Below are 25,430 nucleotides of genomic sequence, written 5' to 3'. Positions count from 1 at the left end.
TGGTGTGTGGCTGGGAATGTCTTCTCTTAACAGCAAAGCTTACTGAAGATGCAAATAACTTCCCCAAATAAACTTTTATTTTTTTATTTTTTAAAAAAAGAAAAACAGATGTTTGATTTTTTGTGTTTCTTTTGTGTTTTCTTTTTTATTCTTTTTCCCCCTTTTCTTTTATAACTCTGAACAATGTAGGTGTCTAGTCACATACAGGTCTTAGCAAGGAAGAAAGTTCGAGAAATTCAAGCCGCCATTAAGGTACGTTTGGCTTGCCCAGTTGTAGGGGGCTTTTCATCTCCATGGTTACAGGCTTTTCCTTTGTTTCCCTCCCTTCCCCTACCCTGCAGGTGTCTAGTCACATTCAGGTTCTTGCCAGAAGGAAATCTCGTGATTTTCATTCCAAGCTGAAGGTATGCGCTTTTCTGCTTTTGGGCTTGTGGTTGCTATGCCTTTCACTTCCTGTTTTCCCTGGTGATCGGTGAATGCCTGGTGCTGTGATTCTTGTAACCTAGTTTCCTTGCATGTGGTGGCTGTTTACATTTCTTTGTGTTTAATCTCTTCCCTTCACTGATTTCTGCACTGGCCTCTCTCTCTATTTTTTTTTTAACAACCTTCAAAAATGTTACTTGCTGTGTGCATGTGTACTACTTTTTTAAAGGTTCCTTTTTTAAACAAACAAAAAAAAGCATTAACTTAGTGTTTGCACTAAAAGCATTGCAGTTAAATAGGAGTTTTGTATGTGCACACACATGCAGCTGCAGTTTGATAACTGAGATGGTACATTTCCCACCCCCTTGTTATCGGGATTTTAAAAATACTTGCAGGGATTTTAATATAAATAGATAGATGATGATAGATAGATAGATAGATAGATAGATAGATAAAAGAAAACACGTTTTCTGATCAGCATTAGATTCCTATCCTACCTCCGGCTATTTTACATTTGTCTGTGATTTCCGGAGAGTCTAATTTGCGACATCCACCTTTAAATCACTTGTTACCCAAAGTAAAATGTTGACTCCAGCTATGATCCCCTCAAAGTGAAGCACTTTCATTGGCTTCAGCGGGAGAGTTAGGCATCTGCTCTCGGCTTGAAATCAGTGTGACTTAGAAGTGATTAACTTTGAGTTACGCCCTTTGGGTGAGATCCAGTCTCAGGTCTCCCCATCTGTTTCAAAGAGGAGAGGAAAAGAAAGGGGAAGCCCCATTTGTGTAAATCTGACTGCGATCCTAAACTCACATATTGGAGAGTAAACTCCACTAAGCACAGTGGGACTTAATTTTGAGTAAACATCTGTAGGATTGGGCTTTTGGAATAGTTTTAGCTTTGTAGTTTCCTAAATTGCATAACCTAGGGAAAGATATTAATTGCTTCCCTTAAACTTTAAGAGTGATGACCCCACCCCCCATTTTCTGATTTCTGAGAGGAATGATGAAGTGATAAAAAATGCTTCCGTTGCCAGATTTTTGCATAAAAGAATCCCTGAATGTTCAGTTGTTAGGTTTGAGGTGATTTTTTTTTGCTTTGTTTTAATTTTTCAGTAAACTATAGCATCTTCTTGACTACCATCTGAGATCATACTAATGTTTGTCTGTCTTTTTGCTGAGCTTTTTTTTTTTTTTTTTTGGTTTTTGTTTGTTTAAAGTCACTTGAAAGCAAAAAGCATTTCAGAAAGTGATTATGCTGCCCTAAGTGGTAAACACTGTGGATGTTGCTTGCCGCAATCCTGGAACTGCAATATGTAAATAACAGGCCTGGCTTTGTAACTGTCCTACTTGTCAGGAGCTTTGGGTTTTCAATATGCTGTGGGCAGCATGCTGGCAAGCTTGTATGGCTGTTGGTGGCTGGCTTGTGAGCTGGGCTGGCTGAGCAGTCGCGGTTGGTGAAGAACTAAGGGAACTCTGAAAGTACTGCTTCTTAACCCAAGGTGCAACGATACAGAAGGCTGTAGCATTTTCAGACTAAAACTGTCAAACTTAATGGCTAAAATTAGGCATCTTAGCTCCTGTTTAGAAAATTAAGCAGTGTACTGACACCATGTACTAAATTAATAGTGGGCACCTGCAGATTCCTTTGTGGAACTGAAGTCAGACATTTGTTAGCATGGGCTACCTGCTTCGATTTCTACCAAAGAGCCTTTTCTTAGGATTAAAAGGTTGCAATTCTGCCATGCAGGAAAACCTCCCAGGTGTGTTTCTTACCCACACCTAAAATATTTAAAAATGCTTTTAAATTTGAACTTATTTTTTATTGCTGCACCACCTGTATGATGATGAAGCTTTCTGCAGAGCAAGGCAGCAAAGTAAACACCAATGATACCTGCAAGTCCTTTTTCCTGTTGGGCTCTCTCTCTCTCTCTCTCTCTCTCTCCACTGAATTTAGTTTAGTGATGTTTTCTGTTGAATGCACTGGTTCCGTGGAATTTGTTGAAAGAATCTGCTGATACATCTGTCGAGTAATAATTTCTGCCACTCCCACAATGTCAGCATGTACTTCAGCGTAAAGAGACAAGTTGCGGCAGTAAAAGATGCTTTGGGCGACCAGGCACTGATGAAAATTAACCACTGATTATCACAAGTCTTGCTCTCGAGTTTCCTTGTTGCTACAGTGAAAAAATAACTAGGAGATGTTTCTATGGAAAAGGATTAATAATAATAATAATAATAATAACCATCTATGAAGTGGCAGTGACTCCACCCATGCAAAATATATTATTTTATGTGAAGTAGAAATTATGTATATGGTCCTTAAGAAAGAATAGACAAGAGTCAGATGGTTCGCCAGAACAGAATCCATGATGATTTTGGGAGTTGGTATGAGGTTTGTACTTTCTCTCCCTGTCATCCTCCTCAGTGCTATCATAATTATAACAATGGAACTGGGCTGTCCTGCATTTCATTGAATATAGTATGTCTTTGACTTTGTGGAGCAGAACTTGCTTTATAAGATTCTATTGCAGGGGACCTGCAAGCATAGGCTCTCTTTTATATTATGTCAGCACAGTGTATGCAAAGACAACAGAAGAATGTGGTAGGGACAGGAGAGGGAAAGTGTGAGACCATCTCCCAAATTCACACAGACAGTTCTGGTGACTGAGTAGGTCTTACTCAGCCCAGGTTGTCATATGCCTGCTTATTTCTAGCTCCTGTGGGTTGAGTGGAAAGAAGTAGTGACTAATGATGTGCCAAAAAATTAACTTGCATTTTTACCAAAGGGGAGATAAATTTTCAGTGAAATTCTATAGGTGGGGTGTGAAATTTTTCTCTTGCTTGCCTTACAATTGCCAAGGACCATTTGTGAGTGCCATTTCTTTCATTCTACAAATAATCTCACCACTGTTCTGCACTCTGCAGCCTTCTTGGGTTCTGCTGGCTTCAATTAAAGTCCAGGGAAGATGTCATGAGGTAACTCTTCCCACAGGGCTTTTTGAGATCTGGAAGTGCAGGCAGCTAGGGAGGCTGCAAAGTACTGGGGACTACACACTACACCAGTGTGGTATAGTGGTTAAGAGCAGTAGACTCGTAATCTGGGGAACTGGGTTCGCTTCCCGGTTCCTCCACATGCAGCTGCTGGGTGACCTTGGGCTAGTCACACTTCTTTGAAGTCTCTCAGCCCCACTTACTTCACAGAGTGTTTGTTGTGGGGGAGGAAGGGAAAGGAGGTTGTAAGCCGCCTTGAAACTTTTTAGGGTAGAGATAAAGCGGGATATCAAATCCAAACTACTACTTCTTCTTCTTTATTGTAAAGAAGAGACCTCTGCCACCTTGCAGGGAACCAGGCAGAAGGCCTTCTCGGTAGTGGCACCCACCCTGTGGGACGCCCTCCCACCAGATGTCAAAGAGAAAAATAACTACCAAACTTTTAGAAGACACCTGAAGGCAGCCCTGTTTAGGGAAGCTTTTAATGTTTAATAGGTTATTGTATTTTAGTGTTTTGCTGGAAGCTGCCCAGAGTGGCTGGGGAAACCCAGCCAGGTGGGCGGGGTATAAATAATAAATTATTATTATTATTATTATTATTATTATTATTATTATTATTATTACTGAATGATAACTCAAGATCAGATCCCTGCACATACAGGAATTCAAAAATGCATTGAGAATAGGGTGGGGGGGTGGAAGCGTCATTCTTAGGGAAAGAAAACTTTTGAGAAATTGAATGACAGTTCCAGCACAGTACTAGAAATGGCACACAAGCTAATTGTACCAAGCCTCTTCCTGAGTTGATGCAGACTAGGTGGGAGACTGAGGTAGCAGTGCCTACTCTCAGTCTGCCTGCAGCACCAGGTGGAGCACTGAGTACATTTACTCTTGCACTACCAGTCCTTCTAAGGAGTAGATGCAAAGTCTCCCTTGCAGTTCTTTTGGGACACATCAGCCAAGATATTATCAAACCTATTCAATTACTTTGTAAAACCAGAGAAGATAGAGACTTTGGCTTTCTGTGAAGATGCAAAGTCTCATACAAGTTTTGACTTCCTCTTCAAGCTTCTGTATGAAGCAGAGGCCACCATGACTAGGGATGAAAATAGACTTTTGCTAAAAGCTTATTCTGCACATGTGCAGAACTTTAGTTTGCATTCTGAGCTGTAGTATGTCTTCAGGGAAATACAATTTGAGTCATACAGCAAAATGTTAAAAACTGGGCAAATCTGTATTCTGAATTTGATAATTCTGAACTTCAGCAGTGTCCCCATTTCTGACAGATGACGACTGTTCAACTAGTGCCTTGTTCACTTGGCATCATGCAATCAGACAGAATAATGCATGAGGGCAGTGGGATCAAGTGTCTCTCTCCAATTTATGACATTTTATTTCCCGCAGAAGATCTGAATAGAATGTATTCACAATAATGGCCCATGTTCAGACTTTATTTGTATCTGTGTGGGCTTTTTCAGATCTGCTGAATATCTCAGTGTTGCTAGTGATGTGATCCTGCAGCACACTGTTCCCTGTAAGTGCCATGTTATAGGAGCAGGGCAATGTGCAGCTTCAACATCCTTGCTTCAGGGGATCTAGGAAATCTAGAAATGCCACTGAAGCAGATATGGAAAACTAGCCCTTACCTTAGGTGTGGAGATAAGCAGAATCGAGGAGGGAAACAGCAAGCCCATCCTCTCTGGTTATGATACCCATGGGAGAAACATCATGTAAACAGAAGTGGCCAATCCAACAGTTGCCATCTCAGTTAACACAAGCCCAGACATACGATGCTTGATAGGCCATAACTTGTCACATAGCCATCAGGTCCAATCCACATGTGCACGGAAACAAGCTCGTCTTGCAGGGGGTCAGGGAAGATTTCATCTCTTCCACCAGCAAGCTGTTCCAAGTGCTTTTCAATGGGCAGTGGCTGGGTTCTATGGGAGCTGCAACCCAGTATTGAAGGGCAAATGAAGAAATGATGAGAACCATTGGGGGTTATCCCAAGTAGTACTAAGTGGTGCCTCTCATCATCACAAGGATTTCTACTTGCACAATGGGACTTCCCCTTTTTCCCTCCCCTGCACAACTCCTAAATTTGTTCCAGGATCCAGGGCGTGTGTGAGGGAAGCAGAGGGAGGCAAGTCCTGTTGCATAAGCAGAAATTCTATGATATTTTGCCCAAGCATCATCATGTATTAGGGTCAAGTCCCAGAATATAAAAACCAAAGGTCAAATGATAAATGGCTTAAATACAAACTTAGCTGCCCACAAATGGAACAACTCCATTTGCCCACAAAAGACTGTGGGATAACAGGGTTAAAATCAGAGTGTGGCCTGACTACATATTTTGCCTTAATAATCAAGAAGAATACAGCCAGTTTGAATACATTTTTAATAAATATGCATTCAAATAAGCAATTTCTAAAAGCATTTTAACATGGCAGCAGCTGTACCTTTAGGCACATACTGGAGAGGATGGTTTCTAGGTGCATGAACCTGAGTCTTAAGGAACACATGGTTGTCCTTGCCCTATCTTGCTGTGGGAAACGCCTCTGGAATACGCCATATATAGTCTGGAGAAGTCTACACATTCTAATCCAAGTTTGAAAATGTTTCCTTCCATAGGTGATGGAAACTTCCTCAGTGTTAGTGATGGTTATTTTGATAGTTCAGGAAGAGAATACCACTAAAACTAGGAAATGTCACAACTCCTCCTTTTGCATTGGTGTGCCATAGTGTGTTACTTCTGTAAACATCAGAACAGTTTCATACTTGGTGGGAAAATAGATGTGGATATCTCTCCCCAAAAGATCTGAGAAGGTGTATGGATATTAAAAGAGTATTTTGTCCTAGAGATAACAAGATATTTGGCTTTGATTTCCAGTATTCATTAGCATGTAAGCTTAAAATTCATTAAAGGAAGCCAATTTTTTTTTAAAAAAATGCCTACAGTTTGCATGTATGTGGTGCTTTAAAATCCATTAGTGTACATTCCGTGCTGCCTGCATGTAAAAAGAAAATACTGTTGACAGTTAGGATGCTAAAGATAACTCTATAGAGCCTTTTTCTTTTTCTTGTTTTTAATAAATGAACAATGATAAAAGCCTTGGAAAATTCCCTTTGATGTGAATGAAGTCTTCTGCATTTTGAGATACAATAAGATGGATTAATTGCTCCTCATTAGGCAGCAAGTTGGAATAGCTTTGAATGTGGGTTCTCTTTTAGCATTAGCTATTGCCTGGCTGAAATAGCCGGCTTTTGTGTTTACTACTGTCTTCTCTAATAATAAGCAAATTGGAGATCATGGCTACAATTATTCAACTGTCTTTTGCCCAGTACAATTGTATACTTCCATGGTTTGTTTTTTTTAGCTCCAGCAAATAATTTCAGAGGTTATTCTAATCAATACAGTCTAAATGCAGAACTAAGATTTGTAAAATTACTTATTAGAAAACTGTTTTATGCTAGTATTTCATGCTTTACTGTAAAATTCATTTTAAGAGCAAATTGCAGCTTCTTTGCCTGAACATTTTTTAAAGTAACGTTTTGTTAGATGTCTATGTGGGTTTTAATGAAAATATGTAATACCACATAATTTATGCTGTTGATTTTTTAAAATGCACATTATCCCTTCTTTTAATTATACCAAGAATATATTTTGAAAAGTTATATTGCATATCTCTTTCATTTCCCTGGGATACGAAATCATTTTGAGTAGGTTGCTTAGGCTCAATGAATTATTTCGAAGTGTACATTAGTTTTAGAACAGATGATGAACATAAGTTGCTGATTTCTTGCCTTTAAAAAATCCATTCCAACCTGTTTTATCACAGGTTTAAAAAAATGGAATGACCACATTTGGACATCATGCTTGTCTGTAGTTTAGTTTAGTTTAGTTTTTTAAAGCTGTAATTAACATTAAGCACATTTGTCAGTTTAGATGATACAACAAACTATGGCTAAGCAAAAATGGAGCAGCATTTTCCAAACCCTTCTGAACCAGAAAATGAGAAGGGAGGAAGGGTGCTAGTCAGAGGCTTGCAGAAGTTTGTATACAGCAAACTAAACTATGGTGGATGTAACATGGCCAGCATATTAATCTTTTAGGGCATTTACTTCAAAACCAATTGGCACTCAAGGGAACACAGGGCTCTGATTCATTAAAAGATATAACAGCATTGTAGAGTTGGGAGGGAACAAATGTAAATGTTGGTTTCCATTTAATTTTAATATTTCCCATATCTGCTAATGTTCTCTAATGGCTTGCAACTTGAAAACAAGTAGTAAACAAAGTAGTAAACAATAAAATTATTAATCATGAACATATTACACTCAGCTTCATAACAGATGCAGCCTCAAGAGTTTTGTCGAATGCATAGGATCACCATCAGCACCTTGTGCTCTGCACAAGCACTTTGATTCCTGCTTTCCTCAGCTCCAAAGCTCTTTTTGTGTTTTACACACATGCCCCCATCTCCCCTCCCCTTTTATCATGTACAGCTACTTTGTCTGACCCCGGAAGAGCAACCAAAATTCTCAGTGAGGTGGATTGCCTTCCCTTTAGCCCTTTCTCAGGGTGCATTGTATTTTGTAATTCAGAATAAAAAAAAGATGAAAGGGGGACCCATAAGGAAGTTTTATGAAATTCCATAATGATGAGAAGAGATGGATCGAGAGGCATTTTACTTACGCTCCTTCACAACCTTAGAATTTGGGATCACCCAATGAAAATTATTGTGGCAGACAGAGCAATTACTCACAAAGTGCATAAATTGCTTATGGGATTCATTGCCATGCAATGTGGCAATAGCTTTATAAGGGAATGAGATAAATTTGTGGAGTGCAAGTCTTATCTGTAGCTATCCACCGTAATCACTAAATGAAACTTTCTGTTACAGAGGCAATAGAACTCTGAATATAAGATACTGGAGACATACAGTGGGGAGAGGGCTGTTTTGTTTAGTCCAGGCATAGCCAAACTCCGGCCTGCCAAATGTTTGGGACTACAATTCCCATCATCGCTGACCACTGGTCCTGTTAGTTAGGGATGATGGGAATTGTAGTCCCAAATGTCTGGAGGGCCGGGGTTTGCCTATGCCTGGTTTAGTCACTGCATTGGTACATCTCAATGAGCAGGAAACCCTCTCTCTTGAACCAAAGATCACCCCTCTCTTCCAAGAACCTGCTTTATAGCACCTACTTGCCCAGCATCCTCCTTTCTTTCTGTCCACATGCATACAATTGTTCCTGCTGTTCTGCCTACTCCCATCTGCAATGCTCATTACCACTCTATTTTTCATGCAGTTGGCCACACATAAGCATTCATTTTCAAATAAATCTTTCTTCACATACTCTTTCTTACGTTTGGCTTCACACGTAGAGGAAACACGTGGGAAAGAGAACAGGATAGTGGCAGAAGACCCCCACCGCCTGACCTTTATGCATCGGGCAAATGGTAGCAATGGGGTTTCTCTGTTTGTAGACCCTTTCCAATCATCAGGAACCCTGCATGATTAGGCTTCCAGAAAAATTTCTGTGTGTACCACTTTGTGCACATAGAAACCACACATCACAAATCTGGAGAGCACAGGGAGTGGAGTGGAGTGAAGTGAAGTGAGCTCTTGGGATCCTCTCTCTCCTCCACACGTTTACAGGTGGAGCCAAACCAGGGGCAACAGTTTGGACAGAAAGGCAATGCCATTGGGTTCACAGTCGTACCTTGGATCTCAAATGCCTTGGCTCCTAACAAATCGGCTCCCAAACGACTGAAACCCAGAAGTGAGTGTTCCAGTTTTCGAACGATTTACAAAAGCTGAACGTCTTCCGCGGCTTCCGATTGGCTGTAGCCTTGGTTTTTGAACGGTTCCGGGAGTCAAACAGACTCCTGAAACGTGTTGCGTTCAAGAACCAAGGTATGACTGTACCCGCTTTCTTTCTTTTTAACCAACTTCTCCTAGCCTAGGCATCCATCCCATCCCTTCTGGCCATTTATGTTAGAACATCGCCCACAAACCACTTTCTCTATCCACATATTTTATTGGACTCCATGCCTCACATGTGATACCCTCCAAATTCTCTCCCAGAATTAGGAGGGGTGACTTTTTTTAGGGAACAAGGCTATGTAGATAATTACTTGGGCGGCGATCATTTTTCTTGGGGAACAGTATTGCAATGGTCCCTGTATGTCTAAATATGAAAACTACCTCTCAGTTTAGTCAAGAATTTAGCTATTGCTGTTCAGATCAGAAATTTATGGATCAAAAATGACAAAATATGGAAGCAAATTAAGCCCCGCCCCCTTTTTTGGAAAATAACGTATTGCAAGAGACATTCAAGGACTGTTTCAGGGTCACCTTGGGGGAATGCTTGCCTGTTCCAAGGTTTCAAAGATCAATACTAGATGAGAGTCAGCCAAGGAACACTTTACTGTAAACGACAGGAAAATGATGTTAGCATTACTAGCACCAGAAGCCAATCATGGCACTTGAAGGCAAACTAATCTAAACAAATTCTGCTCCACATTTGCCTAGTGACTGCATAATTCTGCATGACTACAATTAAGCCATTTTGTATTTACTGCAGCATAACTGACAGTGGAAACACACACCCGTTTTCTTAGGAAGTCAAGGTCTTGATCGCTTGTGTTCATTAAAGATCCCAGTGCACTCAGAGGTGGAGAATACGGGTGTTAAGTCATGTATCTTGGCCAAATTCCAGTTTCAGTAATTACTACTAATCTGCCTGCCTAAATTCCCCATCCAGTTTTAATTGGATGTAGTCTTCTTCACTAGCTGCTCAGACTGTCATGTAGCATTTTAATGTGTGATTAATCAGTTGTTATGAGTTACCTCAGAAATAGCTGCATATGAGTGAGGAAGGTAAAGCTTCCTTTTCATTATGTAGGGTTGATAATAAAATCAGAGGATTTGAAGAGACCCTGAATGCTACCTAGTCGTATCCATGCCCTATAATATGCTGGAATATGCCTTTTTTTATACATCATATTTTATTTTACAAAGTAGCCATTTAATCCAGATAATAGTGGGTCATTAGTTATTCTGGAACAAACAAACCACACCTTGCCTGGGGTTCCCTCAGACAAGAAATGATTTAAGACTCCAAACAAGTAAGAAATTCTCCCATCCCCATTTTTCATTCTACTGAATAGAAAATTTCTTTCCAAAAGGACACACTTTTTTATGTACGTTCTGCAGTTATGTTAGCTGTTCTTCCCTACTCACACCCAACATACACAGATACATATAAAATGTATATGCACATATCTATTTGCTAATTTTTGACCAAATGGATTGCAAATACAATGGCATGTAATTAAAAGAAATGATAAAACAGCTGTTATAAATTTCTCGAATAATATAATCCTTCACTTGACCTCAGTTTCATTGATCCACAAATGAATTATATAGCCCCTCGGGGTCTGTACATGCTTGTGCAGCAAAAGCTCTCTTTGGGAACGAAAAAGGAATATGGACATGTGACATTGCTCCTCCAATTGGCAGGCAGCCTGAAGCTTCTGGTCTGGTCAGGAGCTTGGCCCTCTCTTGCCCTGCCTGGTTACAGAGTGGAAGCTCCAAGCTTCATTCCTGGCATGAGTGCCGCTGGCCCAGCCATGACACTAACAGATGTACAGGCACCGAGTGTTGCCTGTGATAGAAGAAAACAAAACAGAGCCCCTCTTTTATCATTATAAACCTGCTCGAAAGAGGCAGTTTCGTTTCGTTTTTCACTCTGAAGAGTTCCTTGCTAACTATTTAGAATAATAATGCAAGACCCAAAAACCTCAGGAGTCGAAAAATAGGTCAAGCAGTTGGCATAATTGTTTGAATAAGTTGATTTCTCACTCTACGGCATCCCCGCTGCTGCTAAAGCCGGGTTTCTTCAGCAGCCATATTGCTCTCAGCCAGTTCCCCTGTGACTCTGGAAGAGCAGGCTACAGATGGGTCCACAGGTGTTAATGTCGCTTCTCGAAGCATTAACACCTGATCAGGTTTCCGCTTGAATTCTGCTCAGGATTTTTTTGGGGGGGCGGGGGGGAGATACCTCTGAGAGCAGCTGCTCCCCCTGCCGCCCGTACCCCCAGCAAACCAGCATAAAATAGGCAACCTGTAATAGTTTTATTACGGCAGTTTCCACAGCTTTTTAAATGGGGACCTAGCAGCTGCCAAGCTGGTCGTTTAATTTTATCAGCGTGGTAGGCATTAATACAATTAGTCCTTTTCTTCTTTTGATGAATCAGTTCCTTGGTGAAAATTAATAATAACTGTTAATCTCTGTGTACGAAATGACTAGGAACACCTTCCAATTTTAATTGTGCTAGAGCATATTTTGCTAAGAAACTACACTTGTGCAGAAGCATTTTAACAAACTTTTTGTTGTTGCATCCAGGTAACAAGCATGGTAAGTATTTTTTTTCCAGTAAAGCAAGTATTACATACTTCAGCTGTGCTTGGCAGGCTCCCCCCCCCCTTTTCTTTCTTTTTTTTCTTTTAGCTAGCTTTAACTGTACTGTTAGCCTCTGCTGTTTCTAAAGGAGCTGTTGAAATGAAGAAGCTGCTCAACTTCTCATTACGGGCTTTGGGGGGAATTATGTGTGCGGATTCGTATACCATATTGGATGGCATGCTTTCCTGGCTAGCATGCTTGCGATTTTGCTTGTAACAATGAATCTGCCTCTTAGCGCTTGTGTTCCTTTATCGTTCAGTCTTATACCCAAAGTTTAGCTTTCGCCCAAAACATTTTCTCCTTCAAAGCAAGAGGAACTTGTGGCGTGGAATGTGTAAATAAGGCTGCTACAGAATTCTGCTGAAGCCAGATTTATTCGTAACAAGGGAATAGTTCCCTAGAAAGACCTGGAGGTCCATGGTACAGTTTCCCATGCCTGGCCAGTATCTTCTTACCCAATGGGACCCCAAATCCAGGGCTTACGGGCCGCTTCACAGAGAGCCGCCCACAGGAGCCACCCCCCTGCACTGTGGTCCCATATGGTGATGGTGGAGGTGAGAGAGCTCAGTGTGTGAATGTTGTAAGTTATATGAGTGAGGCCAGGGAAATGCATCTTCCTTGCGCAGTTGACTTCACTCGCTTGGTTCTGTTATTCACAAGCAGCCACAAGTGACATGTAGGCCCTGTGCAGTTGTGCAGCCAAGTATTCAAATCTAAGACTAGACGTACTATGGAAGGCCTGTGTAGGATTTGAGTACCTTCCTACAAGGGCTTCATTGTGTTTGGGTTGTGTCTAGCTTCCTTAGCATGAGCCTTTGGGATAGGATGAGAAAGAAATATAAAACTGCTGCCTGGTCTACTCCCAAAGGTCATTTACTTCAGGGCTGGGATCTGAACTTGATTGTTTCAGGCTGGGACCTGAGCTTCTATGGACTGTATACTTTCAAGCCTCAGAGCCCTCTTCAGTTTTTTACTCGGCATAAGTGCCAGGAGCTTAGCAAGCTGCCCTTGCTTGCTCAAGAGAGCAGTGCCTGCTGTACTTTAGACTCCAGTACCTCCCAGCTCCAGCCACCTACTTCAGGGATCCTGCTCTGCAGATCACACATCTAAACCATGGTGCACCTGCCCATGGTTCTAGCTTGACCCTGGCATGGCTGATAATTGGGATTGGGGATAACCAGGGTTACCTTTAGACCAAGGTTTCCCAAACTTGCATCTCAAGCTCTTTTTGCACTACAGTTCCCATCATCCCTGACCACTGGTCCTGCTAGCTAGGGATGATGGGGGTTGTAATCAAGAAAGTTGGAGAAACTCTGCATTAGAGCAAGTCCACTACTGATTTTTGAACAGTATCATTTATAGATTAAGGGTTGTTATAAAATAAACCTATTTAGCATTTAGTATCATAAATAGTATATGTAGTAACATATATGGAAACAAGTATTTCCCAAGTATTTCCGGGGTTCCTACTTCACCGGGTGTGGGTGTGGATCCTTTAAGGGTACAGTCAGACCTAAGGAAAGCTTGGTTTCAACAGAAGCCTTAAGTACAGGTTTAAATCTCTGCTGCTGAAAGCAATAGGCTTTAAAAGTATTTAACTTTGGCTGGATTAAATCCTCTGGTTCAGTTTTCCACCACTTTAATAGGCACCAGCAGTAGCTTAGCACTACAGCATGTGTGAAATATTGTGCAGTGCATGCCTTGCCTTGCCCTGCCTTCCTATTCTTCTTCCAGCCTCTGAGAGTGAAGTGTGGCCTTTAAAGCAACAGGCTTCCTTATCCCGAGCTCTTGAAGAGAGGGCTGTTAAAGAGAAGCCAGGTGGATTCCAGAAATACCTAAAAATCCTTATAGATGTTAGTTTCAGGGTCTCAGGTTCCCATCTGGTTGCAATCAGTGACATCATTCGTTTCCTACATTAATAACTCACCTTTCTTCTGTCATGGGGCCCAAGGCTGCTTACATGCAATTCCCAGGTAGTCGCAGGCAGCGACCAGAGCCAAACCTCCTTAGCTTTAGCAAGACAGTAGCCTCAGCTGCCTTCAGATCATTACCCCTATCAGGGCTGTTGCGTATTTAGGCAAATCTCTATTATGAACTAGTCATCTGATTTTGTTGCTGCTGTTGTGTTCCTGTTTGGGCTCAACAAAGACTTTCAAATGATGGTTCAGACTCTGTTCTGGCTTGTGGGGAGGGGGGGGGGAAATAAAGTTCAGTCCTGGGTTAAATTCTAGCTGACTTCCTACCGATTTACAGTAGGGAATTGTATTCATACTTAAACCGAGTCATGATAATATGGAGCAGAGAACTTTACCCTGAGGAAATCCAAATGTATTTTACCCCTTGTGCTACATTTCCCCCCCTGCATGGTATGCTTTTATTTTTCACATTTCCTGTGCCTTAAAAAAAATTAATTAATTTTAGCATATGTGCTTCCTAGCTGTGCTTGCTTGGTGTGATTTGTTGTGTCCATTCTATTAATGAATGCCTGTAATTGTCATGTTGAAGGATCAGACTGCAAAGGACAAAGCACTCCAGCACATGGCCGCTATGTCATCAGCTCAAATAGTATCTGCAACAGCGATTCACAATAAGTTGGGCCTGCCAGGAATTCCCCGTCCGACGTTTCCTGGAGCACCTGGAGTAAGTTAATTGGCTGCAATAAAAAAGTACATTTCAGAACAATGATTGGTAGGAAATGAAGGATGGATCAATTAATTTCTCTATAAAATGTACTTCCCCCTTCCCTTATAAAATTCTTTAGTGGAAAATATATATAGGAAATGTGCCCTGAAAGAGAGCAATTGAAAAAAGTTGTGTGCGTCAAAAAAAAAAAAAATTATTATTTTTACTCCCATGCAGTTTTGGCCAGGGATGATACAAACAGGACAGCCTGGATCTTCACAAGAGTAAGTGATGGAAAACAAGACTGAGCGCCACTGTTTTCACTTGTTTGTATGTATATGTTGCAATACACATTGGTAGGTATGTGTATATCCAAAAATGATGTGTACCTAGCCAGAGGAATTCAATCCCAGAGGCTATAACTAAAGAACGTAATGAGTGTGGCAGTGGTGGCATGGGAAATAGATGAAGCATTTGTGTGACCAGAATGCTTTCTATACTTAATACTAGTTTTCCAGCACATTTACCCAGTCACCACAGTGCCTGTTAATGAGGATTAAAACAAAGGCTGTTTCAATTAGGGTCAATGGTGGGATACTCAAGCTGTACAGAAATTAGTTCCAGCCTCACCACTACATCCAGTGAGATTGGAGCAGATTTTAGAATTTCAGGAAGGGGTGTGTTTCTATTTGGACCACAACCCTGGGGAGTGGGGCTAGGTTAATCCCTCACAGATCATGGTCCAGATACTTTTCTGCCCCCTCTCCCCACCCTGGCTGCTAACTAAAGAACAAAAGTCAGGTATGGTAAATGCTTGCATCCATTTAATATTACGTCTGGTTTGGTCCTGGAAAACCCCATGGTTCATTGATAGTTGGATCTTGGATCAAGTTTATTACCCCCAGGGTCAAGGAAGTTCCTTGCTTCAAATAACCAAGGCTTTGTACAAACTGCATTCAAAGCAACCTCCCCCACCTGCTGCCTCCTCCAAAACTGGGAGCTGTAATTCTGTGAGGGGTAATGTACAGTTCCCAGGTTCCTTTGGTGGTTCTTTTAATGTGTGGTGTTTACACAGTCTGGGGCAGTATTTGGTATCCTATGGGCCTCCCAAATGTTTTGGTCTACAGATCCCATCAGCCCCGGCCAGCACAACTGTGCTATACATCTGCACTGACTGGAGCTGTAGTCCTAAACATCTGAGGGGCACCAGGTTGGCAAAGGCTGACCTGTCCCTCAGCTCAGGCACTAATTTGTGCCTATTGTGGACGGGAATCGACTAAGGAGTCCCATCAGCATAAGCCCTGTATAAGCACTTCCACTTGCACAACAGGGCTTTCTTTCCTCAGTCCCCCAGGGGAAAAAAGGTGTGTGTGTGTGTGTGTGTGTGTGTGTGTGTGTGTGTGTGTAAGAAACCCCCCTGTGTAAGAAACAGTGGGGTGAGGAGTGGGGGGATTGTTTCATCTGGCAAGCCGAAATGCTTCCCCTGACTGAATGCTTTCCTCAGTAGAACAACGAATTACCGTATTGGCCCGAATATAAGACTCACCCGCAAATAAGCCTCACTTTTAAAATTGAAGGAGGGGAGAGGAAAAAAGACAATCCCGGGCTGCTTCCGGGGGGGGGGGGAGCCGCACTGCTCTGCCACCAGCCTTCCCCCCTTCTTTCTGGCAGCTCGAGGGAGGCTTGGGAGTGGCGAGCGGGCTGCACACCGCTGCCCCGCACTCCCAGGTTACTCCCGGGGGGGGGGGGGGAGCCGTGCCACTTTGCCAATGGCCTCCCCAAGAGCAGCTCGGCAGCGTGGCGCAATGGTGCGCAGTCCACCTGCTGCTCCCAAGCCTCCCCAGAGCTGTTGGGGGAAAGGCAAAGTCACAAATATGAACTGCACTTTAACTTTTCGCTGTCAGAATTTGGAGGAAAAGTGTGGCTTATATTCAGACCAATATGGTACTCCCATTGTACATTTACATGCCTCTTCTTGGCCACTTCAAGCGCTTTGGCTGAACAGCGGCTAATAAACTTTAAACAAACAAATAGATGTGCACAGTCCTGAGGTCCACTTCCAATCACACTCTTTGTGGAGGTGATGGCAGAGAGTCATGTCCCAAACATCCTGAAGGCCAGTCGCTAAGAAGGGCTTCCACACTTCTCCAGCCCAGCTTTGTGTATTTCTTGATTTGACCAATGAACCAAAATATTAGCGGCAAGCAGCTATGGAGCAAAAAAGGGTGGGGTGGGGTGGGGAATGGATTTGGTGGCCCTAAGGTGGGCCACTGGCCCATACACATTGAGGTGCCAATCTGAAGTTGCTGAGCAAGGAGAGAGGATTCCTCCATTTTAAATCTGTGTTGGTTCCTCAGGACTGCAGCTCTTTAATCGCTATGCTACACTTGTCCCAGGATGGACTGGCTTTAGACGAGGCTTCCTCAACCTCAGCCCTCCAGATGTTTTGAGACTACAATTCCCATCATCCCTGACCACTGGTCCTGCTAGCTAGGGATCAAGGGAGTTGTAGGCCAAAAACATCTGGAGTGCCGAGGTTGAGGAAGCCTGCTTTAGACCCTTAATTCAGACTAAGAAATACTGCTCTAAAAGGAGGTTTTCACTGTTGTCTTTACTAGAAACAAAATGTGCTTTCTTGTTACTGTTATTAAATACTTCAGTTAATATCTGACTTCATTGTCCAATGGTTTATTTCAGCATAAAGCCATTTGTCCAGCAAGCCTACCCTATACAGCCAACTGTCGCAACTCCCATTTCAGGTAACAATTACAGATTTATCCGTTTGTTTAGATTTTTTTGGACCCACTCCATATTTAGTGCCTGGCAGAGGTTGCAGCCTTTAATTACATCTACACAAGGGAGTTCGGTAGTCTCATTGGTCATCTACCTCGGATGAATGTATTTGTGAGTTTGTGTATGCAATATTTATCTATGCAGAGATGATGGAATATGCATTTGAATCATCTAATCCACATCTACTTTTAGAGCCATAGTGGCATTACCTATTCCAGAATTCCTCACTGTAGGAACATCTGTGAAGAAATGGCACATTTCTTTGTCCTTTCTAAATCTAAAACCATACCCTTTGGCCTCATATGCAATAAACTAAAGGAATATAAAATCATTCAATTGACTTTATCTTAAAATGATAATTGACTTCATTAAGATTGGTCTCCTTGGCTCTTATGTATACAAACATTCCCAGTAATGAATGGCATATCTTTCAGAGTTGCATCAGTCTTGGACTACTTCATTTATACTTATTTTACTGAGGTTTCTGTGATTATTTTAATGTTTTCTTGTAAAGTGTTGTCTAATTACCGTATTTACTTGAGTCTAATGCACCATCAAACTTAACGCACACCTCAATTTTCAGATCCTTGAAACGAAACAAAAAAAAGTATTTGCTGGCGAATGTAAATGTGCCATCGAATCTAATGCCCACCTTAATTTTTGCAATGTAATTTGGCCAAAAAAGGTGAGCATTAGATTCAAGTAAATACGGTATTATAGAAGGAATTGCACAGTCCTGATACATCAAATACAATATATTGGATAGGCTTTTCTTTCGTTTACAAAGAAGAATGTAATACTTGAGGGAGGAAACAGCAATATAATTTTAACAACAAGTAAAACACAAATGTTATGAATGTAAAATAACCATATTTCCAAGCAATTGAGAATGAGCTTAAAAGTAGTTGAATTTTAACAGTTATATTAAAATAGGCTGGCATCAAGTTTTCTTCATCCACAATAATAAAGAATACAATGCAATCGTAATCTAAAACTAGCAAAGACGTTGCTGATCATTTATGCTTCAGGGTTTGAACCTGCATCGGCTCCAGCCCCGTCAGTTCCAGCTTGGCAAGGTCGGTCTATTGGAACAACTAAACTCAGATTGGTGGAATTTTCAGCTTTTCTTGAACAACAAAGAGATCCAGATTCTGTAAGTATTACCCTGAATTACGCGAATATCCTTTATAGCAGTCATTGTGCCTCTTTACTCTTGCAGTTTTGTATCACATCTTTTCACTAATGCAATGCAAACATCTGCCTGTACCATGGAAACTTCTAAATCACATGTTCTGTTTGTGTGATCAACAGGGATGGTTCATGGTGCCCCTCACAAGTCCTAGAATATACTCTAGCTGCTTTCAAGGAATAGAGCATATGAATTTATGGTGTTTGTTCTTGTAATCAGCTTTAAGGCATTGAGAAGACTTCAGCTATCTATATCTATCTATCATCATTATCCATCTATCTATAATAGCACAGAGATTTGGTGAACTTAGAAGGCTGAGCGTGATAATATTTTCAGTGTCAATTGTCATCTTGGTTTCATTTTGCGGGGGGGGGGGCATGTTAAACCTGCTGCTTTATGCAGATTTTATTTCTTTATGAAAAGTGAATGCCCTTATGAAAAACCTGGAAAACGAAACCTTTCTTTGCTTCAAATACCTTGCAAAATACAATAGTCTGTAGAGTGGAGCCTCATCTTATGCTTTCTATAACTCTTTTCTGGGAACAATTGAATGTATGTATCCTTGCAAGTAGGCATTATCAATAAAGTGTTTTCCTACAATAATGACCAGAGACATACTGTGGCAACCTAACATCAGAGTACTCTTCATAGCAATAAGGCTGTGAGCAGAAAATAGCACAACAGTACAGAAATTAAGATGCACAATATGGTTGCTTTTTCAATACTGCTGTTCAACATGTTGAATGAAGTTTAGCTTTCAATGTAGGCATGACTTTCCCCTTAGAAGACAACATACAACTATTGAAACAGAGCCTTTTGGAGACAGATGTTTACACTGATTGTCTACGTGCTGAAAAGGCTTTTGATTCAGGTCTTGCATTTCACACCTGAAAGCTCAAGCCTCTCCAGCTGTATAGATGTATTTGATTGGCTGAAATAGGAGGGTGACTTGGTTTTACCTGATCATCACATCCTAATTGGGTCTCAGCATTCTCTTTAACGTGGAATTTACTGAGTTCTTGCCATCCGCAGTTGCGGTGATATGGCCAAAAAGTCACATAAGAAAACATAGGGTGAGAATGGTTTGTGAAGCAGAGTAGAAGTTTCTCCATTGTTCACCAGCTGAAATACAAGGCCAAGGATAGAAAGATTCCCCTTTTCCACAGCAAGCAGTGTTTGTTTCCTTTTTCATGTCATTGAAAAGAGATTTATAAGAGATTGCATGCCAGCTGGAGGGTTTAGAGCAGCTATGTCGAACATCTGGTTCTCCACTTGCTGAACTACAACTCCCATCAGCTCCAGCAAGCATTGCCAGGGATGGGGATGAAGGGAGCTTTACTTCAGTAGCATTTGGAAAGCCAAAGGTTCACCACACCTGGTTTAGAGGTGTAGGTCATCCATGACCAAGCCACACACTTAACAAGTGGTACCCTCCTCCTAGGGGTGCAGCGATAAAACTGTTGGCATGTTTGCAAAGCTAAACAGGGTCTGTTATGGTTTCAAATTGGGTGGGGGGCTGCATGTTGAGATTCCTGTATTGCAGGGGGTGGGGTTTGGACTAAATGACCCTAGGGGTCCCTTCCAACTCTACCATTCTAAGTATATTTCCAGAGATGATGTCATTCAGCCAAATCTAACGGTGTGCTTACATAATCCATGAAGGTGGAGAAGCTGCCTACCCCTCACACGAGCAGGCATGGATCATTCACATCGTTGTTCCATATGGGGGAACTGCTGGTCGCAACCACAGCTCAGTGGCAGAGCATCTGCCTTGTATGCTGAAGCTATCAGGTTCAATTCCTAGTATCTCCCACATAGGGCTGGGTATTCCTCATGTCCTGTAGCGGCTCTGCCAGTCACTGTAGAGGATACTGATAATGTTACGAACAAGGAACAGGGACGGTGAACTTAATGGGTCCTCATCAAAGCAACAGGATTATAGCCATTACTTTCTCCAGGATTATGTGCCTGGCATATTAGCCAAAAATGTAGAGAGAGAAAAGCGGGGTTGCCTTTTGCTAATGTTAACCTGCTTTAAGATTAGGGAGCATAAGGTTGGTGTGGATTTTCCATTGTTGCTAAGATGCGTTTGATAAAGTAGCTACTACTTTGGAATAAAGGCAGCAATCTGATGTGGACACTGATGTGGGAACAAGTCCCTTGGAACTCAGTGCGACCTACTTCTGAGTAAGCATGTACAAGATTGCACCATGAATAAAGTTTGCAGTTTTAGCTCCCTCTGCTGGTTCTGCTTCAGCAGGTCGTTAGAAGACCTTGTTTCCATATTTTCATTTTCTAAAGAGGAAAATGTTATGTGCAGTCCTAAGAGCCGTAATGATCAGTGAGGGCAGCGGTGCTGACATGGCGTCCAGTCCCTGGCATTGTTGTGGCTTACAAGAAGGACAGGTCACAATATACAGCACATGGTCCTGCTAGTTTGGGCCTTCAACTGTCTCCTAAAACCAAATGATAGAAGGTGGCAGGAAAACCGCAATCTGATCACCAGACTCTTCTTTTTGGAAAATGGAGGCAGGGAATCATCTGGACTGGGGCCATGGCCTTATCAGAGTGGTGCTTTTAACTCTCTTCCCTGCAGCTTTTTCTCAGTCTCCCAATTCCAGTGGGCTTGTATGTTTGTCTGGAATTGGATTAACAGTATGGAAAGAAAGGGTTAAAACTCCCTCTGCACCACAGCCTCCATCCCAATTGCTCTCTGTGGCTGCATTTGCCCTTTCAGAGGCACACAGAATCTCTGAAATGCATTTGGACTAGCAATAAAATGCAGTTGAAATACAATTGGAAAAGCAAACGTACTGTACCTTACATTTTGTCATAAGGTTTCTTAGCATATGTTGTGGTGGACAGGGTAGTTCTTGTTGTTGTTTTTATTGACTTTCCCTGCACAAGAGGGCTCAAACTGAAGCACATCAGGATCCTTCAACGTATATATAATGAAACACTCGCACTGTTTGAAGTTTTCCACCCTGCTTGTTGAGTTTTGAAGGGGATGGCAGTTTTAAATAAAACACATTATTATGATATGCTTAATTGTATGTTAGCAAGTAAAACAAATGCAGGTGATTTGTCTTTGTTTTGCCACAGCTTGTATGTTAGCATCCCCTGACACCAGCAATTTGTCTTGGTTCCTTTGAATTCCTAAATGGATTATAATTTCTTTTTCTCCTGGTATTATTTGACAAGAGCCATTTTTCATGGCCTTACAGGCTGCATTCTTCAAATACGAGAGAGTTCAGTAAGAGGCAGCCATCTCAAAGCTACAGAGGTTACTTTAGATAGTACAGGTGAAGCAATCCATGAATGTATGTTCTCAAGTTCTTTCTTAAACTTCTTTCTTAAAAACAAGTACAAGGGCCATAACATCAAAATGTTAAAGGAATCTCAGTCCTGAACTCTTAAGTACTGGGGTGGGCAATTTTCTCCTTAGAAATGACCTTCTGCAAACCTAGCATATAACAGGCAGAAAGGATAATGATGTAAATGAAAGGTATTTGTTGTATTTTATGAGCTTCTACTGAAAACTGAGTTGTAAGAGGTATTGTTACTGAAGCTTTCAAGTGCAGTCCTGGAAAAGTGAGGAAGAAGGGAGTCATGCCCCAGCCGAGTGTACATCAATGCTCCAGGTTTCAGCCCACCACACTGAAGAGATCCTCCACTTGTCTGGCTGTGGCATTCAGCCATCCATGTGCCAGAAGGTTCTCTGTCGGAAGTAAGAGAAATGACCCTGAGCTCTTCACTGCATTGAGAGGAGGAAGAGAGGCCAGGAAGTGGGGTCTTCAGCAGTCAGAATGGGATGGACAGGGTGGAAAGGGGTAGCCTGGACTGGCTTTTCCTCTCCCCTCAGTTGCCCCTTTATGACACAGCCTTTTGTGAAGGGCTTTGACCCTCACTCGCCATCTGTCACTGATCAGCATGCAAGTTGAGAAGTCTGCTCCCTGCTTATTTCTGCTCCTTTGCCCATTCAGAGCCTCCCTGCTCCTCTTCTCCAGGGTGTGGAGGAGATTAAGACTGCGTTCTTTTAAGTGTGAGTGATCTCATAAGTGGTGTACAGTTGTCTCTAAACCAACATGAGTTCTTTTTTCTTTTGGTAAGAAAATCTATTCATTTAATGCCTACTACATTGTCATTGTCGTTCATTAGAAACATGCCGTGACTGACGGGATTAGTCATCATTCTGTTTAGTGTAGGAATTACAGTAACATAAGGAGAAAATAATCACACATGCAATGTCAAAATAAACATTTATGTCCTTCGAATATTGTGAGATGATGCCATACCATCTGTCCCTCTGAAACATGTTGGAATTTTTGCTGTTGCTGCAGCAGCATCTGGTACTTTTGGCAAGATCAGCAAACAACTGCAGTAGCTCCACAGCTGCCTTTAACTTTGCTTTGGATTTGAAAAGCACACTGTCTTTTGCAATGTGTCCCTTAGGTTTCTAAGTTAGAAGTTTAACAACACAATCATTTTGTGACTTTCAGTCTCTTTCTCCATTGCCCCACTAAACTCTATATGCAGGACTTGCAGTACTCATGTGTAGATCTGCACTGTGTATAAGGAATTCTGTGCCCACAAAAATGAAACATGAGTTTTTGAGAACTTTTCTCCCACTCCCTGAATTGACCTTCATAGAAAATCTTACTAATTAAAGCAGAAAGGAAGTACATTCAGAGTTGGTGAGGTTGCTAAGAGCATACACTACGAGCCAGGATGGACTGGGTTTATATCTCACATGTAGGTATCTTGTCATTCTCAGCAAACTATATACAATACAGGGATATATACAATACTATATACAATACAGGCTTAGCTTTGAAGCTAAGCTCATCCTATGTATGCTGTCTTAAGTTTCATGGAAGGAAAGTAAGATATAAATGTAGTAAATAAGACAGACCTACTTCACAGGATTGCAGGAAAGATTCCTGCGATAATGTTGGTTGGTTAGCATCTGTCTGTTTCAGGAGACAATGGAGGAGTGCACCTTTGGGGGTGAAGCCAAACTGTTGCATAGTTACCGTGGGGTGGATAGCACCCCCCAATATTTCCAATGAAAGGGCTGATCTCTCCCAAGTTCCATGGTGGTTGCGCATACATACCATAGGATGTGCTTGTGTCACACACACAAATGAATCAGCTTGCAATCACAACACGCTGACATTGCATAGCCCTGGGCCCCCTCAATCTCAGTGGCAGCCCTGAACTGCTGGAAGGTTGCAGCTTCTGCTGTGATAATGCGTGTGAAATACTTTATACACTCTAAAGCATTGCATAAATGTTGTTGCCAGCGCCACCTTATTCCTAGAGAATATTCTGCAATGACAAGTCAAAAGGAAAAGCTCCTAGAAATCAAGGTGATTTTCAGAAGGAAGCTGTAAGAATTATTTAGGCAATATATCCCTAATTGGTGATTGTTCCAACTTCTGACCGGCTTGAGGTCCTTAGATGGTGCAACGTTCTACCATTTCCCACATTCTTAACTTCAGAGGTCTAAGGTATTGTTGAGAAGAAGTCCAGGAAGCATCCCTACGGCTATTTCAATATAGATGGCTTTAGGAGAGCGATTTGAAGCCTGAAAGTCTAATTTAAATTGCGGTGTTACAGAGGTACAGTTTGGTGTATACATAAAAACTTTTACATACATAGTTTTAGACATGAGTTTTAAAGAGGATAACAAGCTTGTTGCTTTTGTAGTTGGCATCTCGAGCAAGATGGTAAAGCTAGCAATTGTGCAGATGCTGTATGGTAATTACTTATTGTTACAGAATAGGACGATAATTACTGTAATTCTTGTGTAACTGATCGGTATGCAAGTTAAGCCTGCCCTTTCAAAGGCTTTTACTCATAAGCATTCATTCATTTATTCATTCATTCATGTGTTTGCTCATTCATGCATTCACTCCCTCCATTCATTTGTTTATGAACTCTACTCTTTAAAGAAGAAACACCCTTTTTGGCTGATGCTACCCCTCTGGTCTGTAAGCAAAGACTGGATAGGTTTTCCACTTGTATTTGGAGGTAACATAATTCAGGTTATTATGAAAGGGGAATTTGGACAAAAATATTCCTAATTGATTGAAAAGCTGTGGGACCAGCTCATAATTGAACGAATTGAATTTAGATCTGATATAGTGTTAAATCCTGACTTGGAAGGGAAGCTACTGAAGTATGACAATGCTGGCTACAGGTACAGATTAATATGTTTTCTCTGTTTTACTCTACCTTTTATCATATGAGGTTATTTTAAGTAGTTAACTGGTAGACAGATTCCCAAGGATGTAACAAGGGCCCTGTTGGATCAGACCAAAGGACCATCTTGTTCACATTCTGTTCCTTCAGTGCTCAACCAGATGCCTATGGGAAGTCCACAAGCAAGACATTGGGTTGCCTATGGGTGTGTTTGCAAACCAAAGAAACTGTTGTAGACAACACACACAAGCCACAGTCAAGCACAAGTTATTACTGTGCATTTCATGTATGAATATAATTTTAAAAATATATTAAACAGTGTGTGTGTGTGTGTGTGTGTGTGTGTGTGTGTAGAACCATTTAAAAAACAGCAGCAGCATGGACATAAAACCAATTCAGAGCCAATGCAGTTGTCAGTTGGGGTAAAGATCTCCATTTGGTTTGCTGAAAGAGAAACATGTTCAGCAGGTTTCAAAAAGACAGTAGGGAAGGTGCTTGCCTAATATATAATTGGAGGAGGTTTCAGTGGGTTGGTGCCACCACATGAAAGACACTGTGCAGAATGGATCAGCAGTGAAGAGTGTATCCATGCCGCCCGGGGCAGGTGCCCATGTGTGCCCACTACTGGGGCAGGGTCAGTGATCAGTTGTGTATGTAGGGGATGAGGCTATATTTTAGGTATCCAGAGCACAAGCTGTATAGCTCTTTGTACACCAGTACCAGCATATTGAACTTAGTT

At 41.6% G+C, this 25,430-nt stretch overlaps 1 protein-coding gene across 13 annotated transcripts in view; it reads left to right on the top strand.

Annotated features, from left to right (window-relative positions):
* The window catches only part of TEAD1 (TEA domain transcription factor 1), a 180,730-nt gene that overhangs the window by 136,196 nt on the left and 19,104 nt on the right, over positions 1-25,430 (top strand). For 6 of the 13 annotated variants that reach the window (XM_028730977.2, XM_028730970.2, XM_077930310.1 and 3 more), the window contains 7 exons: positions 190-252; positions 342-404; positions 11,827-11,838; positions 14,389-14,523; positions 14,743-14,789; positions 17,203-17,264; positions 18,327-18,451. In XM_028730977.2, the coding sequence (XP_028586810.1) occupies positions 190-252; positions 342-404; positions 11,827-11,838; positions 14,389-14,523; positions 14,743-14,789; positions 17,203-17,264; positions 18,327-18,451 (507 nt within the window). The remainder of the gene's footprint in view (positions 1-189; positions 253-341; positions 405-11,826; positions 11,839-14,388; positions 14,524-14,742; positions 14,790-17,202; positions 17,265-18,326; positions 18,452-25,430) is intronic. The other 7 variants (XM_028730992.2, XM_077930342.1, XM_028730986.2 and 4 more) reach the window with 6 other exon arrangements.

This window comes from Podarcis muralis, chromosome 1 (genome assembly GCF_964188315.1).
Source record: "Podarcis muralis chromosome 1, rPodMur119.hap1.1, whole genome shotgun sequence".
NCBI lineage: Eukaryota > Metazoa > Chordata > Lepidosauria > Squamata > Lacertidae > Podarcis > Podarcis muralis.
This window is presented reverse-complemented; position numbering and strand designations above follow the sequence as displayed.